This window comes from Mchenga conophoros, linkage group LG3 (genome assembly GCF_057382185.1).
Source record: "Mchenga conophoros isolate Kocher_MC1m ecotype Shallow Benthic linkage group LG3, M_conophoros_male_GT1.1, whole genome shotgun sequence".
NCBI lineage: Eukaryota > Metazoa > Chordata > Actinopteri > Cichliformes > Cichlidae > Mchenga > Mchenga conophoros.
In genome coordinates this window covers 52582167-52601133 of record NC_140528.1, presented here as the reverse complement: position 1 = coordinate 52601133, position 18967 = coordinate 52582167, and the positions used below count along the sequence as shown (strand labels likewise).

The window sequence follows — 18967 nt, the reverse complement described above, 5'->3', positions numbered from 1 at the left end:
AGTGAAGGAGTGAGGCGGGGCAGAGTAACGTTGCATAGAGACAAAAGTGGACGAAATTGCAGCTCCACTAGTTAATCATAACGTAACATAGACAATAAACAATATTGTCACATCTTGTATCTCGTACAAAAGCATATTGATATATTGCCCTATCATGTACCCTCACATCGGTGTTTCCCTTGTGCTCCAGTCTAATTCCTGGTTCTCAGTTCCAGGTTTGTTTCCTTGTTGCCTAGTTTGAGTTTCTAGTTCCTAGTTTAGTTTGTTGTATTCAACGTTTGACTTTTTCCAACAATAAGCTGTCACGGCTGGGGCAGCAGCCGTGTGATGTGTGGAAGGAGGACTCAAATGCAGCACTTATTCACATGTGAGGGTGATTTATTAAGAATACTGAACATAAAGTGAGGATGGCAAAACAGAACTAAGGATGAACTAAACTGGGAGAAACTAAACCAAAGAGTACCAAACCTGAACCTGGAGGGAGGACAGCAGGGAGAACACACAGGGGATTCACGGAGAAATGCAGGGTGACACAGAGGATGAACACAGACGAGGAACAGAGGCAAACACACACTATAAATACACAGAGGAACACTGGGAAATCACACACAGGTGGGAGACACAGCTGGACCTGATTAACCTGACGAGACAGGGGAACACTAACACCAGGGACCAACAGAGGGAGCACAACCCAGAAACCCAGTATCTAAAATCCCAAAACACAAACCATCCCAAAACAGCTCACACATAATAATGAAAATAATAACAATAAATAACCAAACACAAAATCACTGAGTCACGGACTCAGGATCATGACATAAGCTGCCATTTTGAATTTACTTCCCTTTTAGGGGTCCTGCGTTTGGGTCCTACGTCTGCCAAACTGCAAACCATGACAAAGACAAAAAACTGTTTTTATTTGTTGTTGCCTTTAATATATCCTATTACATTGTTTTAAATATTGGATTCCGGAGTAAACAGTAACTACAGATATGACATTTGCAAGGAAAATAATTTGTTATTATCAGTGGACTGTCCATAAAAAGCACTGGGATCAAACTGTTGCTCACCACCAAAATATTTCCATTATTCTGCCAATGTGGCTAATTTCCCTCTTTGGCTTTTAGTTGTGTAATCTGCAGTGAAATTTTCAGCCTAAAACGTTGTTTCAGCCCATCACCGTTATATTCAAATTTGTTAAAGAGATGAGATAAATGTAGAGCTTCATAATTTTCCCACAATCATTTAAACCCAATAATAATTAATGCACAAACAGAGAAAAGCTACAAACCAAATATCACAAAATCTGTGTTTTTCCTCTTCTTTTATGAAAACGACCACATTACTCTTTATTTATTAATAATTATGGTAACTGTTCGTCGTAAAGCATATCTCTGAAAATGTAGGGCACTTTACATCTTTGAAATAAACACCTACTTGATTATATCCCAGCAAGTAAAAACAAACCTTTGACTATAGTATGGATAATAGTAATAACAAGATTTACTAGATTAATCTATCCCAGCTTCCATCCATCCATTCGCTTCCGCTTATCCTTTTCAGGGTCGCGGGGGGCGCTGGAGCCTATCCCAGCTTAAACTAAAAAAACAGAAACACAGAGGGAGCTGTAAATGAAGCCAGAGCTTCATGGTTTAACGTTAACGATGCAGGAGCTCTTTATGTCTCTGAAGCTGCTGCAGTCGAAGTTGGCAACCACGGTCTTCAGTCCAGCTCTGTAGGGAGTCGTGGTAATCTTCATCCTCAGCGTGGCGTTTGGCTCTAACTCTTGCTTGTCACTGTCAATAGAAAAACATTTTTTTTACATAATATTAATGAAATATTTCTATTTTTATTTCACTTCAAGCCCCTGTTTGGATGCGAACCCATGACCTAAGACAAAAAGAGGAAACTTAGATTTGTTTATGCAGCATAAATCAAAATCTGAAAGTCTTTTGTGGCCACTTCAGTTCTTTAAAACTAAATTTTAATCAAAATAAAAGGCTATGGATAAAAAAATAAGTATTTAATTATTTCTCTCTTTATTTCCTTTTTGACAAGGGTTTTTTTAACCAGTATATTTTTTGAACTGCTGAGATGATCCAACGACATCTTGAATCAATCTTTTTGTAACTCTCTCAGAAAGAATGCAGATAACTGTGTTTCAAAAAAAGCATTTTTTTGAATATGGAAAAAACATTCAACTATTCATTAACATCACTTTTAGCCAATCACATTGTTCCTTATACCCTGTAATTGTACTGAGTTATATTGTATGTTAAGTCTCAGTACTGACCTTTTTATATAGCCCAATTTAAAAAGGCCACATCCAGTGACTGTCAGGGAGCAGTTTCTCAGCCTCTCATTGAGCGGGTTTTTAAATTCCACCTCCAATGTCATTTTACGGTTCACATGGACTGGCTCCAAAACCTAAAAGAAACACAGATATAGTACAGCATTAATGTGCAGCAAATTATAGAACAAAGTCAAGAATTTTCTAATATCTCATAGAACCTGTTCATCAACTGAGTTCAGGTGAAGCTTTTTTGACTGTCAAATAACCAATGACAGAGCCAGTTTACTGTATACCAGGAACACATACTTTGTTATCAAGTAATGACATTAGACTGGATGTGCTTTCACTTCTTGGTATTACCCACAAAGTTAGGATTTTAATGACCTTCATGGAGATGACAGGTTCTTCCAGGGTGATGTTGGTTTCAGTCTGGTAGTATTCATCACAGTCACTGACCACTGCTGAAACCTTTATACTGTCGCAGTTCACCATATATTTACGTTAAGTTGTGAAGGGGATCAGTAAAGGTATGGTCATATCTGTAGGACACAAGGTGAGAGGCAGGAATGTGAGAACTGATCCAGATATCATCTTGTTCTTTCTAATTTCTTTAATTTCTGAGTCTTGGGGTGGAGTTTGAAATAGCAGCCTCAAATCATAGAAATCTATATTATTTGTTACTTTTTAAAAATAAATTTCAATGCTGAACAAAATTATGAGATAATAACTGCAGACCGTGTCCAAAGAGCAGTAGCAGAGATTGCTGTATTTTCAGGATGTTGCCCGCTGGATTGCCGTTGTAACTCATGGCCTGAGCGTTGACATGGAGAACCGACAGCTTCTTGATTTGATCCTTTCTGCTCAGCTTGAGCCTCAGTTTAATGTCCTGGCCATTTATCGCCTTGGTCTCCTGGTGTTTAACCCTTTAGAGCCGGTCGGAGCGGACACGCTCCATTTTGCGTAACCATTTTTAAATCCCGGTAGCACTGCAACCACATAAGCTAGCACAATAATTTTTTTTGCATATGAAACCAGAGGAGTTGTACTTACATCTTATGCCATCAGCTTGTCCTAGGTCACATTTTCCTTCCACATAAAGCTTTGCAAAAACTGCATAAAAAGCACTTGCAGCAACAAAAACATAATATTCCAGAAACACGCTTTGCCGATCCAATCAGCTGTTCGTAACACTTCCTACATCCATCAGCGTGAACTATCACATGACCGCATGACCTGCCCGAAACCGGAAGTGACGTCATTTTGCGGAAATGTAGTTTTTTTTACCATCGTGGCCTTATGAGCCTATACTTGTGTTTTTAAAAGTTATGTTTGACTTTATGACTTTCTGTGTCGATTCTGGGATGCTGAGGACTCATATTGCACTGCTGGAAATATTTTATTTTGATGCATATGCTGTTATTTTGCAAATTTGCACTATAATATATTTTTTCGTTTTACCTGCAGCATATGAAAATTGGTGTATCTCAAAAATAAAACTATGAAGACACTTAAAATAATTTCCTTTGGTGGGAAACTAGTTTGTGCAACTTTTTTGTATTTACAGTTTTGAGGGATAAGCCTCTTAAATTTCTCTAACTAGAAATATATGTTAAAAAATCAAAAACGATTTTCAATTTTTTGGTAGTTTATTGCACTTTTTTTGCAATTTATGTAATTACTATGCACTTAATGCAGACATATCATTAAAATTTGGGCTATAATGGTTGTATTGATGTATAGCAACTTGAAATGCTCCAAGAAATGGCTCCACAGCATGTAAAAATATAATATAAGCTCTGGCGGACTTGGTTCTATGGTAGGTCTTAAAGGGTTAAAGAGAAAATAGGACAAAACCATTTTTGACTTTCTTTCTGTCCCTGAAATCAAAATGTTGTCAATTTTTTCAGGTTTTGTTTCAGAAAAAAAAAACGGACAAACAAAAAAACAACATCGTTGTTCCGAACATTTCAAACATTGAATTTTGATTTTAAGCACCACAAGTTGCAAATAAAAAACAAAAAACTGTATCAGGTGAGGCTGACGTGTGTCCCAGGTATCACAAGCAAGGTACATCCTGGAAAGGTTGCCAGTCCATCATAGAGTTAAAACAGGCCTCAAGTGACTTTTATTTGCTCATTGGTGTTCAAGATCATCCTTACAGGCCTGTCCAGAAAGCCTCCAGGCTACAAGCTGCTATTCTTAAATAATTTCTCCTGTTCCAATCAGTTACACTGTGTATGATTTAAACACTGGTTTCACATGGGCAAAGAGCAATCACCAACTACTGTCAATGCTGGCCTAAAATCATTTCCAACATTTTTGGGGTTTTTGACCAAATCAACATATTCGTAACTCATCACCTGCACTATTGGCCAGGTTTGGTTCCCCTTTGATATTTTCCACTTCTTGAAAAAAAACATTAAAAAAATTTAAGGATCCCTGTTAAGACACATTTAATGAGATCCAATGGATCTTGCAGAAGCACAACTACAAGGGGAAGCCATGCTGGATATGGTACAAAGGTAAACATGGCAGTAAGGACTTTGATTTTTATAGGTCCATTCCAGGAAATTGATTGTTTTTTCTAGGCTCATTCCAAGAAGGGGTCTATAAAAACATACACATACCAAATAAAAACATATTTTCTTTAGATAGTGTTATACCTTACTAGAGGTATGTCCTCCAAAGCAGATGCTTTTTATATCATGCTGTAATAACACAAAGTTTTTCCAGCCGTGTATTTTGAGTTTTACTTCTTCAATTTTCATCTGAATTTTCTGGGGTGCCTCTTCTATGTCACATCTATGACCTTCTTTCGAGTTCATGCTGACTGCACGTTTGAAAATGTCTCTCTCTTCTGTGCTCCCTGTAGGGAAATACTCATCAACATAACTCTCTGTAGTAGTCTGGTTAGTTATTAGGGTATTACTAATGGCTCTTTGATAGTGACTGAGTTAGTTTTGATCTTGCAATTAGTTGTTTGTAGTAAAATTTAATTAGGGACTAGCTTCATCTTGCATCTTGGATGTTCCAAACTAATGGATCATATAATATATGGAGTGAATTTTGGGCTCCTTAATGGTCTTATGTCCTGTAAATTAACAATAACATATAAGAAGCAAAAAAGAGCTGAAAGGGTTAATTTTTAGTATTTTGATGTCACCTTAAAATTAAATGAGATAAAATGTAGAAAAACAGATTGTAAAGACAGACTGTATACTATCCATATAGTTCTGTTATAACAAGGTGTATATCTAAAGCATGGGTACAGACCATCCATTTGACAATGTCAGCGTTGACCTCAGCATAGACAAATGGTACATCATACTTGACGTCTGTGTCACCACGTAGGATAGCGTTGACTGGGGCTGGACCACAGCAGAATACACCTGGAGCAGCAAAAGCAAAGTCTGACTTTACAAATGTAACAAAAACGTTTTAAATAATTGTTTGTACTTCTCTTTGGAATCATTATTTTGTGCATCTGTCTCAGTGAATTCATTTCTAAACAAAAACTAAATAGTTTTTACCTTCACTTTCTTCCTGTGGAGTGGGATCCAAGACCTGCCAGCCATCATAAATACCACCTTTCATGAGGTCTGGTCGTTTCATCCATCCCTCCACCCACACATGGAAGTTCCTGCACAAGAAAGATAAACTTTCAAGTTTATATCGCAGACGTTTTTAAATTGCATAATCTAGTAGCTCTCTCTATGTTTTCTTTTTGCTTTCACATCTGACTGACTGTCTGAATGTCTTACCAGACACTTTCGGAGGCCTCCTTGCTACGGACTCCATAGTCATTATAATATTCATCAATAGCGAGGGTATTGTTTGAGTCATGAGCAGATTGAAAGTTGGTGACGACACGGCATGGAATACCAAAGAATCGCATCACTGAAATCACAGACAACAAAATGATCAAGTCAAATGACATCTCGGTCTTGCTTAAAGTTCATGGCGACACTGTCCTACACATAAACAACACAGTATTCGCAGTACCTGTACACATTACAGTAGCGAACACCCAGCACTGTCCGTACGTAACAGGATTGCAGCGGTTTTGAAACCAGCGCTGAAGGATGCTAACGCTGCTAGTCCAGCAGGTGGGGCTGCATCCATCACTATAGTTTCCGTCCCAGCGTCCCACTAGTACACCTTCATAATCACTGGAGTTGATCTGCAAATCAGAGAAATGTTACAATTGTTACTACAACAAGCATTCAGATCTTTACAGTACTTACAGTAAAAAAAAAGAGGTAAGAAAGAAAAAGGAAAGTAAAGAGGTAGGTGGAAAATTAGACAGTTAGACAGTTTCCTCTTCATTCATCACATATTCCTGTCTTTCTCCCTCATATTCCTGTCTTTCTCCCTCATATTCCTGTCTTTCTCCCCCTGAGCCATGGGTGACCGTGGCTCAGGGGGTTGGGAATCACATCTGTAACCGGAAGGTCGCCGGTTCGATCCCTGGGCTCTCTGTCCTGGTTGTTGTGTCCTTGGGCAAGACACTTTACCCTACTTGCCTACTGGTGTTGGCCAGAGGGGCCGATGGCGCGATATGGCAGCCTCGCTTCTGTCAGTCTGCCCCAGGGCAGCTGTGGCTACAACTGTAGCTTGCCGCCACCAGTGAATGAATAGTGGTATTGTAAAGCGCTTTGGGTGCCTAGAAAAGCGCTATATAAATCCAATCCATTATCATTATTCATTATCATCAGGAAGATACACCCAGTCACCTGCAGACACATGCAAATATAATGCAAGCATCCTTACAGGGTTCATACACCTTTTTCAGGGTGAAATTCAAGTACTTTTTAAGCACTTTCAAGGTCCCTTTTCAAGCTTTTTTCCAGCACATCTCTTCCCCCCCAAAAAGAAAGTGCATGTTTCAATTCGCGTCACCTCAATAAGACCATGTGAAAATTAAAACAAATCATCCTAGGTGATCTTAAACACCTTTGTTCCCCTTTTGTTAAGACAGAAAAACACACCACACAAAAATACTGCAAAAGGACGGTCGCCTTATATACATAGTGTATAAACTCAAAATGCACATTTCACTTAAAAATTAAGATGTGAACAAATCAACTTGTTAGGGATATTGTTGGAAAAAAAAAACCCAAAAAGAAATAAATAAGTCTTCTCATCAGATATTGATGCTTCTTTCTTGTGTGAGAAAAAATAGGAGACAGATGTTTGTTTGTTTGTTTTCTAAGTTAATTGCCAATAAAACTGTTTTATTGCTGAAGTCCTAAATGATCACTTTTAAAGTGTTTGTGCCAATAACATCATGTACAGTCAGACAGGCATGGAGAACAGCACTGACTGGGAGGCTTTGAACAGATCACATAGTTCAATTCAACATATAAGACTTTAAGAATGCACAAGCATCTACTTAAAATCTATTGAATTTATCATCTGTGATGTTATTATGTACAATTCCAATGTATTTTGTTCATCTCCCTTAAATAAACAGGCAGCCTAAAGTATGAAATATTCATATACAAATACACATATAAATGTGTGAACTGTCTGAGTGGCTGATTGTGCCCCACAGGCCTCAGTGTGAGCTTGAAGACATTTATAATGTTTAAGTCGTTTAATGTGTCGGTGCTGACGATAAACACATTGAATTGAATGAAAGCCGGGGAACTTTGGTAGCACAGAAACAAGTGGCTATTCTTTGTGACCATATGGATCGGTCCCTCATATTACCATTATTTCACCCAAAGGCATCAAGTTAATACTCAAAAAGCTGCAGCAATACACACAAATATAAACAGTACTTGGTGACAACGTTGCTTTTAGCCTCTAACCCTCTGGTGTCCAGGGTTTAATTGGCCGTTTCTGACTACTTTTGATTTGGCCTCTATATTTCACCTTTAAAAACGGTTTACTCATTTTGACAAACTGTAAATATGTAAATATTGTGCTTAAAACATGAGTAGAAAGTGATATTTTTGACTGTAAAAACCACAAGCATGTTTAACGAATCATTTTCATAACTTGAAATGCAAATAGAAATTGTACATTTTAAAAAATATGCACAAGTTTTGCAAACAACAAAGTTATATGGTACTATTTACCTGAAAATGCAGCCAAGGCTCAGACATTTTTTATATAACCATTTAAAACTATTTACAGAACAATACGGTGCTCTGCATCAAATAAGAAGGCACACAAATTATTTATGTAACTCCAAAAAATAGTTTGTGTTCACTCTAACACAGATGAGAACAGCACAGGGATAATCCTGCAGGTCTGACAGCAGGTGTGTCACTCAGCGTTTGCACTGCAATCTGCCTTTGGTGGCTTTTTTGCAGCAAGTGTGATGTTCACTAGTAGAACTGACACACAAAACAAAACAACGACTACACCACACACTAACTACACAAGACAACACACTAACTTGAGACTCCAAACACGGTACACGTCACAAATCTCTCACGTATCAAAAGTCTCTCTCTCTTTCGCTCACTCGCTCTCGCTCACTCCTAAACTGCCCCCCTCTTCCCAAACAACCAGATGCCACATGTTGCCATATCATTTTTTGATTGGTCCACACGGTACATTTTTCCACCAATAGGGAACGAGTGTTTTTTTCTTTTTCTTTTTTCACTCACAATCAAAGCATGTTTGCTAGCGCTCTCCTTAGAAAACGCCGTTTTAACCGTTTCTTCCCGGAGTAAACGCCACTGTTTTATTCAGAAAAAAAACATCGGTTTTACGTGGCCTATCAACACAATTTAAAACCTGGTACATAGTTTGAAATCCGCACGTTCGACCCAAGTTGAAATGGGTCCGTCAAACACAGAGGGTTAATCAGAAAGCCTAAGTTGGCTAGTTATGTATCGGGCTAATGTTTAAAGCTTTCACTTGAGTAAATTAACTCATATTACTGCTAAGTAATGTTAGCTAAGTTCACAGCATATTCCATAATAGCTCTCCCATACTGCATCACACTCAGTGCATTTCAATCATTTCTCCAGCAAGTTTGATAACAAAATAATAATCATAATTTTAAAAAATAGCACGTGTAACGTACACGTACTGGAAAATTATTTACTAGCACTCGCCTATCATGCGACTGGAGAGCGCAAACTCCGCCAATTGTTCCATCAACCACTCATTGGTCGTGTCCAAATTCATGGGCTGCATCCTCCTGAGGACCCGGCCCACGTAGACCGCGAAGGTCGGTAGGCCGGAAAGTAAACGGCTGGGGAAATTGGACGGTCTAGCCTTCTGATTAGCGTCACCGCTGTCTCGGAGGAGTTTAATAAACTCAGCTCCTTGCTATCTAAAATATAACAGGACACTGGCGTAAATTCTCGACCGTCTCATACGTCTGTTTAATCAGTTTTCTGTTTGACGTTTAGTCAGCTGTGTAAAAACCAAGGAGGAACCCACCCGGGGGATTAATAAAGTTTTATTTTATCTAATCTAATAACTTTAATCTCGGCCAAACCGATTTACTCACAAACAAACAAAACACTGAAAAAAGCCCAACAATAACATTTTTAGGTTGTCTAAGTGACTTATATATTACGTTTAACCCGAGTAGCGAAACTCCGCGGTGATCTGAAAATGATGTGCCAGGACTTGTGCCGTTCTCGGCGGCTTCAGTGACCCTCGAGCTCCCGGCTAGCTATTGAGCTGGTGGGTAGCAGACTCCGAAAACGTCGAAGCACTTTTGCAAATATGCGATATCTTGATAAACCGAGCAGATATTTGATGTTTACGCAGCTACTTTCTCACCTGAAAATATGTTAAAAGTTTATTTTGTGACCCAGAAAGATTAGTATGAGTAATTTTAAAACTTAGTAGCGGCCGCCATTGTTGGAAACTGGAGTTTGGCTGGGCCGCGCTATGAATTCTGGGATATGGTAGACCACGAAGGACACACCCGACCCATCCTTCAAATTCGGGGAAAAGGAGGACGCATTTGTCGGCTGCATTCGGAGGAGTCTACGAATTTCGACAGCCTTCGTCGCGTTGCTGTGATGTAATCGGTCTACAAATGCAGCCTCAGGAGGATGCAGCCCATGAATTTGGACACGACCTTTAAAACAGCAACCTACAGGTATGTTAGCGCACTCATCCCCGACTGTCCGAGGGAGGGGCGGGATCACACGTTGAAACAGACGGAGGCGCAAGGCAGCCTAGATGGCGAAATTTTGCTTTTACATTTTGCGACTCATTTTATTTCTCTATCTGAAAAGAAAACTATTCAACCAGATAGTTATTTGTGGTGAATGAAATACAGTTACACTTTCAAACACTTTTAAGCACCACATCTGAAATTCAAGCACTTTTCAAACCTTGAAAAGACAACATTAAAATTCAAACATTGTCAAGGATTTCAAGCACCTGTACGAACCCTGTGATTTGGTATCAGATAATTGTGAAACTGAAATAATTGTGTATTTCTGCCACTGTAAATCTTACTATTAATAAAGCACTTGAAAAAAAAAAACATCACACATATTATTGCCACAATGGTAATATAATGTCTGTGTTGTTTTTAGTTCAGCCCAGTTCAGCCCAGTGTAAGAATCAAGTCCAAGACCCCGCTTTCTGGTCAACATCTTGCCATGTTGGTCTACAGCGTCTACGACTTCTTTCCCAATAAGATCAAAGTGAGCTGGCTCAGAGATGGACAGGAAGTCAACTCTGATGTCACTTCGACTGAAGTGATGCCAAATGGTGATTGGTACTACCAGACCCACTCCCACCTGGAGTACAAACCCAGGTGAGTCCACATCAAAGCCGAATTCGGGTCCAGGTCTATATTCAGATCCAGTTCTGTGAGCGGTCTGTGAATCAGTGATGTTTGTCTTGAAGGTCTGGGGAGAAGATCTCCTGTGTGGTGGAGCACGTCAGCCTGAGTGAACCTCTGATCACTGACTGGGGTAAATATATGTCTGTCTGTACACACAAATATGCATCTGACTACTCACCTGTCTGTTATACTATTGGCCTCTGTCTGTCACCTGTCTGACTCAGAGCCATCCTCGGACAAATCAACATCTGAATCAACGACGCTGACTGCCACCGGAGCCTCCATACTGACCCTGGGTCTGATCTTAATTCTGGTTGGATATATTTTCTACAGGTGGAAAGCCCGAGGTCAGACCAGGACTCACACTCACAGACCAGTTAACAGCACTTCATATCAGTCTTGTTAGTAGATTATTTGTGTTCTAAATTCACTTTCATTTAGTTTTAAATCAAGTTTAAGTCCATGTTTACACCACAGTCTAATTTCACTGCTGTGTTCCAATTTGATAGATCCCAGCTATCCCCGTACAAGAGGTCTGGATTGGCTCTCCATCTAAATGGCCTGATTCTGTGCTTTTATTGCATTTGTTAATTCTAATACCAGGTTCGAAGAAAAATTACCAATTAGCAAAATTGCATGTCTATATTACTGAACTCTGTACTTTATCAGCTATCCTTGCATTAGATATTAAGTCCCGTATTTAGAAAGCATCAGATGCTTGAGGCCTCAGGGATCTCCATCTCTTTGACAAACCTGAGGGATTTTACACCATTTGAGACAGGTTTTTCAGAGCAAGCAGAGTCCATTCGCTGAAACTGGGATTTTCACCAAATCATTATTGTTAATGTTTTATCCAGAAATGTTTTCACGATGTGGATACAAGTTTGTTATTGAGTCTGTTCTTCTTGCTTTTTTCAGGTCCTACTCTGTTTTCCAATGAATGAGAAGGAGAAGTCGTCATTCTTACTGGTTGAATACAAAATCAGCTGGTTCGTGTGTTCAACAGACTCGTGAGTTCTATAATGGGCTACTCTGAATCTGATCCATGACTAAACACATTTGTAGATTTTCACTGGATGTCTCCAAACCACAATAAACAGAAACTGTCACCTATGTGTTTATTTACCTGCATCAACACATTAATGTCAAAGAAACCAGTTTACACTACTTTAAACACTGACCGTGTTCTGCACCGGGGAACAGTGTTTGTCTATATCAATTTTTTGTTCATTGTCTCAGAAATCTTTTGCTCAACGATCCAGCGATGAGTAGCAAAGTGCTGCTGTCTTAAGTATGGCTTCAGGATGAGTGGAGATCAGTGTCAGGTATGGAGATTGAACACAGGTGCAATCTCAGGGGTGGGAGCCTTTAATGAGCACCGCCCCGGCAGAGGCAAGAGAGAGAGGGAGAGAGAGAGAGAGAGAGAGCAGAAAACAAAACATGTTGCCTAACACAGGGTCCATTTGCAAGGCACAGGGACCATGACTAATTTTTAAAAATCATAAATACATTTTTAAAAAGTTATAAATCTGTCCAAAAGTGCAACTAAAAACTGTGGGGGCCAATGACCCAGACTGTGTAGCTTTGGGGGATGTTGATGGTGGTGATGGCTTGGACCAGACAGTGTGAAGGCCTGTGGCTCGGATGGAGCGGGTAAAGTAGCATGAAGTAAATTAGGCAGACTCAGATTATTCTCAGGAGGAATTGGCATGCCTTGAGCTCTATACAATACAAGAGAAAGATAAGGAAGCAATATGGCTCACACCAAAAATACAAGAGGTTGAGTTACAAATGGAGTTTGACACTGGGTCTGCCCTCTCACTTATCTCATATGAATACTACAGAGACAAATTCCCTAATCTGAAACTCTAACACACCTTAGTGAAACTGAAAACATAAACCAGTGAAATAATTATTCCTATGGGAAAAATAAAAGTGAAAGTGGAATATAAGAAAATAAATGCAACCTGGAACTTTATGTTCTGAAAAATGGAGATGTGGCTTTCACACCGTCACCTGCAGCGTCACCATCCACAGCTGCCACGCTGCCGTCTGGCTCCGCAGCATCCTCACCTGGTCCAGCCTCTGCCGCCTCTACACCGCTGCCCGATCCAGCCTGAACCACCTCGCCTTTGCCGGCCATCTTCCAGGCCTCTAGCTGGACGTCATCGCCGTCGAGGGCGGCCCCCAGCACGGGGTCGCCTCTGTTACTGCCATCTGCCTTCCGCACGGTCGGCCTTTGGATTTCCTCCACAGGTGTCGCTGCCGCTGGTTTTCGCATGGCCGGCCCCCTGAACTGTTCTGTTTTGGATGCCTGTGCTGTTGGCCTCCTGGTCGACCTCCATGAACCTTTTGAACTCTGTTTTGAAACTGTTTCCTGAGTTTTTGATGGTCTTGTTTATTTGTTTCAGATTTGAAAATATAACTAGAAAGCGAAAATTTCTGAAGAAATTTTAAGTGTGCCTGTGCTACTGCCGGATCAGCTGACCGAAGACATCAGGATGTATGCGGTTTGAGCAAAAAACTGTTTTAAGCAGAGAGCTGCTTCCTGTACTCAGCTGTTAGGGCCGGTTGCTATAGTTACTCCTGTGAGTGGCAGGAGGGAATGGGACACACACACACACACTGCAGTTGGGGTCAGACAGAGAGATGGGCAAACAGGAATTAAGCTCTGAAACAAATGCTTCCCAAGAGAACAATGTAGGTCCAATCGCAAATATTCTTTCACCGTGATTGGCAGGAACTTCCAGACTACAACATATTAAATTTTCATGCCTGTAGAGTGTATTATACTGACGTGGTGACAGTGTAAAGACACCATTCGATGTTAAGTTTGAGCTGAAAATTGAGAGCAGTTTTAGAATGGTCGTCTATGGGGGACAGAGAGGGAGGAGGCTGCGCTTTGATGGCATTTGTGAGAAGACCATAAATCTGATCTCAATGAGGAAGACACTGGATGAAAGAAGAGAACGATAGCTACTTTTTGATGTATAAATTATAGATGTAGGGCAAACGGTTTGGGTGGGACAGGAAGAGAAAGACAATTTTTTTTAAATTATTCTCCACACTCTGGTTTTATGGCAGTTGACAGTGAAAATTCCCAATTTTCCTAAAACTTAAACTGCTCTTGTGAAACAACCGTAAAAAATCGCAACATGGGTTTGGTCAATAAAAGTAGGCCTTCAAAGTGGCCTGGTTTGGCGCCTTTTTTCAGGCCCTTCCCCATCAAAATGAATGGGGAAAAATGGTTTTTTTTGGGGGGAATTGACTATGTGCACGTTAGCATATACTACTTCCGGTGCGGAAACTCCTGTGGGGAGCTTTGTTTCCGGTGTCCTATTCGCGCCTTGTTTACGGTCCAAAACAAGTTAAGCAAATGAATGAATCAAGTGGCGATTTACATTTCTATAGATGTCTTGGGCATTTACCCAATATTTCTGTAAATGATGTTCATCGACTTGTCGATATTTTTCTCCCGCGCCTCAGAGCAAAAGAGAAAAGGGATTCAAACTTTATATTTCTCAGCTGTCCCTCGTTTATCGCGGGTGTTATGTTCTAAAAATAACCAGCGATAGGTGAAATCAAGTAACCAATTTTATTTTTTGACGGTGCAAAACGTTTGGTGGACATCGTGGACATACAGTACTGCACTTCAGAGTCACACTGCTAGCGATCGATGCAGCGATTCTGTACTGTACAGGAGAGACGTCACGGAGGAGATCGTCTGCAGCGATCATGACGCAGGACACAATGTGACGTAAAAAAAAAGCATGCAAACTTGCACTAAAAAATCCGTGAAACAGCGAGGTGAAAGGTGAACCGCGTTATAGCGAGGGACCTCTGTAATTTTGAAGGTAAGTCACAACATACCCTTCGTAAATACTAATGTATAGAAACCCTTACCAGCAATCATTCATTTTTTGTGTGGCTTTTTTTCACAGTTTGTTAACATGCTGTGTAGGTGTGTACTTGACTAGCTGATATCGACATAACGGGGAAACATCTGGTTTGACTATTCTTCACCTGCAGTTTGAATGCTGAACATTTGCCTGTTTAAATCATAAGACCAGTCACTATACAGAGATGTGCTTCTGAATGTGGACGATGTGTCTTCTGCATGCAGTGATGCAGTTCTGCTTGTGTTGAGTGATGTAAACAACTGATCGATCTAAACGCTTTAAACGTCAAAATTGATTATTAGATTTTTTATGACACAACAGTGGTGAGTGTTCCCACCTTCTGCTCTTTGTAACTTAACGCGATCTTTCCGTTTTCGAGTTTTGGACATGATTTTGGAGTATATCTTCGCAGTAGCGATTGACCGCAAAGTAAAGCTACCGGAAATGTACAACCCTACATCCGGTCTCAAACCAGGAAGTTAGCATTTTCTCGTGCACAGTGTTAACCATTCCTCGCCGTCAGTCCCCTGACCGTGGTCGGGAGACGCGAGGGGAGATGCTTCCTCCAGGGCCGAAGTTTGTCCTCCTTCGGGGTTAACTCCCTTCACTTTTGTGGAGTAGTGAGGCAGACAGAAATCAGCCGAGGCACCGGAGAGTACTGAAGAGATGAGGCTTTAATAACAGTACTGCACACTTCGAAAACACACTACATAGCCTGTAGCCCGTTAGAACGCTGCTCCCGGTCGCCCTCTCTACCCATGACACACTCTCTCTCTTTTCCCTCTTTCGCTCCCCCGCGTTTCCTTCACGCGCATGCTCACACACACATCACATACACTCCTTACTGCACCCAGTCACACACAAGACGGCAATTCCTGCAACAACAGGGTCAATTTTGGGAAAACCGTGCGACAAATCCCTACCAAGAGTCATAGCACACCATTCCCGATCGAGCCACACGAAATGGTGTAACATATATGGGGGTCGTCTCAAAGCTATTATTTTATATTATTTATTGTTTATATTTATATAAACAATAAATAATATAAAATAACAAATATAAATTCTAATGGATGTTGCTTAAATAAATAAAGCTGTAAATAATGTTTCTGGAAAAAATACCTGGAAGTTAAAATCACTTCAAATTCTGTGCAAATAAATCTAAACTCTCTGCATCTGAGTGATGAAAACAAGTTGGCAATTTTGATGTGATTAATCCTGCTGCTTCATATTGTAAATGACTTCCTGTTTATAAAATTAGATCTTCAACACTTCTTTAATGAAAAAATAAAACAAACTTTTGAATTACTTTTTTTTAAAGAACACACAAATACAGAAATGAGTTCAGAAGAGTGACACAAAGCTTCTCTTGTTGTTTTCAGCCTGAAGGACGTGTTGGGTTGTGTAGCACTGCTATGTGACAGAACACACCAACGTCTTTGATACTACCTGTTGTTTTAGCTCTCAGGGATTAAAGAGGTCACCCTTTTTATGTACATGGTAGATGTAAAGGTAAATTTACATGCAAACAGTAATGCGACCACTGCAGATAGGGAGAAAACGGAGAAGAAAAATTTTAGATTAGAATATGTGACTAAAATGATTTAGTTTATTGTAATGGGAAATTTGTATTATTCTCATGTTAAAGTGTTTAGGTTCTTATGTGCATACTCAGTTGTGACACTGTAATGGAAAATTCCAGTGAACAGTTTTGAACTAGCTGAACTTATTTTGACCTCAACAGCTGAAGAAAACAACTGTTCTTTAATGTTATGACACCTTCTGCTTTGCTATAAAAAAAACTTTCAGATGCAGTTGAAATAAGGATTTGCACCATGCGTGTGGGATGTGCAAGATGGTGCAGAGTTAAGATAGGGTGTGATGGAAAGGTCACGCCTCAGTCCCGTGGGCCAAAAGGTGAAGACCTGCACTTGACCTATAAAAAGAGGAACTAACTTTCTAGTTTGAACACGCTGGGGTAAAAACAGCAGAGCAGGAAATTGTGCGGTTGTTTTGAGATAAACGGGGCCCTGCTGTACCTCGAGAGCTCAGAGCTCACATGTCATGTCTGTGTTAACTGTCTGTTTACTCTCCCATGGGCATAGTAATAAAGGTTTTGATTATGGCTAACCATGTCTGCAGACTTTTTAATTACAAATTCCACAACAGTATGCATGTGTGTATGTCTGTATCTGCTCCTTAACAGGTGGGCAATCTTGAGGAAACTTACACAAACATCACCAAATATACAGTCCTAACATCTAAGTCAAATTATCCCTCCACCCCCTCCCATGCTATGTTATTGTTCTTTACATGCATGATCTGATGTTCCCGTATTACGGTTGACAGCATTATAATTAACATTTCTGCAGGTTAAAAATTGCAAATGACCACTGATGTTGGAACAGGAAGGGGAGCAGGAAATTGTCCAAAACGTCTCAGTGTGCTGAAGCGATAAGAGCTTTTCTCATTGGAACTAAGAGGTTGACCAGGTGCTTTACAACTCTGCATCCGATGCTTGACATTGCGCTTGGTGACATGAGGCTTGGATGCAGCTGTTTCTATGGAAACCCTAAACACTGTTCTTGAGCAAATCTTTAGTCTAATCTGAAGGACTTTTCTCTGAGGAGTTTTCAGTGTTCCTGAAATGTGACGTTCAGCCATCAATAGTTCCCTGTTTTTATAACCAGCTTTTAACTGTTTTTGTCTGCTGAGCTGATTGTGAATGATGAACTCTCACAAACTATTTTATTATTTAAACCAAACAAAACTGCTGCTGATGTCACATTAAAGGAGAGAGAGAGAGAGAGAGAGAGAGAGAGAGAGAGAGACCGGATGAAAGAGCTGGCTGAAGAAAACAAGCAACCACCAACTAAAGAAGAGGAGAGAACAGCACCAAGTATTTACTCTGTCTTACATTTGACTTTATCTCTAATTTCTGGAGCTTAAATTTATGTGTTCTTTATCTTTATGTCACCTTTGTTAAAAACATCTTTGAGTGAATTTAAAAGCATTTAAAAGCAGGTCCATCCATATTATTGGTGTTTTAAAGTATAAATTATGTTGTACTTGTTACATTGTTTTTGCTTTGTAATGTGACCTGATTCACATAGTTATAAACCTTATGTTAACCGTAGTGTAGTGGAGTGCGAGGAGCAAATCGCAGGATTTTGAAAGCAGGCAGACTGATGTGAACAGAAGAGCTGATAACTGAAGGCTGATGACAGGTTTGTACAGATCCAAAACATAAAGTTACAAAAAATGAAGTCATAATTCTTTTTACAAGTAATCAGAAATATGTGTTTATCCCATCTTACATACAAACATACGCAAACAATACAGAAACACAGTGAAGCAAATTATTTGCAAGGTGATCATAAGATCACAAAAATATGCTCAAAAATTTCAAAATGAAATCATTGTTGGAAAAGAAGATAAGCCAGTACATTGGCCAAATTTAAAACAGTTAAAGCTCACAATTATTAGATTTTGGTCTTTAACCCTTTAAGACCTACAATAGAACCAAGTCCGCTTATATTATATTTTTACATGTTGTAGTGCCATTTTTGGGAGCATTTCAAGTTGATATACATCAATACAACCATTATAGCCCAAATTTTAATAATATGTCTGCATTAAGTGCATAGTAATTCCATAAATTGCAAAAAAGTGCAATAAACTACAAAAAAATTGAAAATCATTTTTGTTTTTTTTAATATATATTTTTAGTCGCTACCTTATCGTGGTGGAGGGGTTTGTGTGTCCCAGGGATCCCAGGGGCTATGTTGTCTGGGGGCTTTTGCCCCCTGGTAGGGTCTCCCATGGCAAATTGGCCCTGGGTGAGGGACCAGACAAAGAGCGATTCAAAAGACCCTTATGAAAAGGACACCGAGGGAACAGTTTACCCTGCCCGGGATAGGGTTACCGGGGCCCCGCCCTGGAGCCAGGCCCGGGGAGGGTGCCCGAGGGCGAGCGTCTGGTGGCCGGGCCTTAGTCCAT

At 40.0% G+C, this 18967-nt stretch overlaps 1 protein-coding gene and 1 pseudogene across 1 annotated transcript; one reads left to right on the top strand and one right to left on the bottom strand.

Annotated features, from left to right (window-relative positions):
• Window positions 1-1645: 1645 nt before the first annotated feature.
• LOC146579421 (protein-glutamine gamma-glutamyltransferase 2-like) lies at window positions 1646-7057 on the bottom strand (annotated as a pseudogene).
• Window positions 7058-9371: 2314 nt separating this feature from the next.
• Window positions 9372-12013, top strand: LOC146579420 (HLA class II histocompatibility antigen, DP beta 1 chain-like). The gene is made up of 5 exons (XM_085267951.1): window positions 9372-9422; window positions 10816-11039; window positions 11132-11199; window positions 11294-11416; window positions 11988-12013. The coding sequence occupies exons 1-5, from the start codon at window positions 9372-9374 to the stop codon at window positions 12011-12013; spliced, it is 492 nt and encodes a 163-aa protein (XP_085124077.1).
• The last annotated feature ends 6954 nt before the right edge of the window (window positions 12014-18967 follow it).

Coding starts and splice junctions, on each gene's coding strand:
- LOC146579420 (XM_085267951.1), top strand. CDS start 9,372: ATGCGACTGGAGAGCGCAAACTCCGCCAATTGTTCCATCAACCACTCA. Junction 11,040..11,131: donor CACCTGGAGTACAAACCCAG/GTGAGTCCACAT, acceptor TTTGTCTTGAAG/GTCTGGGGAGAAGATCTCCT. Junction 11,200..11,293: donor ACCTCTGATCACTGACTGGG/GTAAATATATGT, acceptor TGTCTGACTCAG/AGCCATCCTCGGACAAATCA.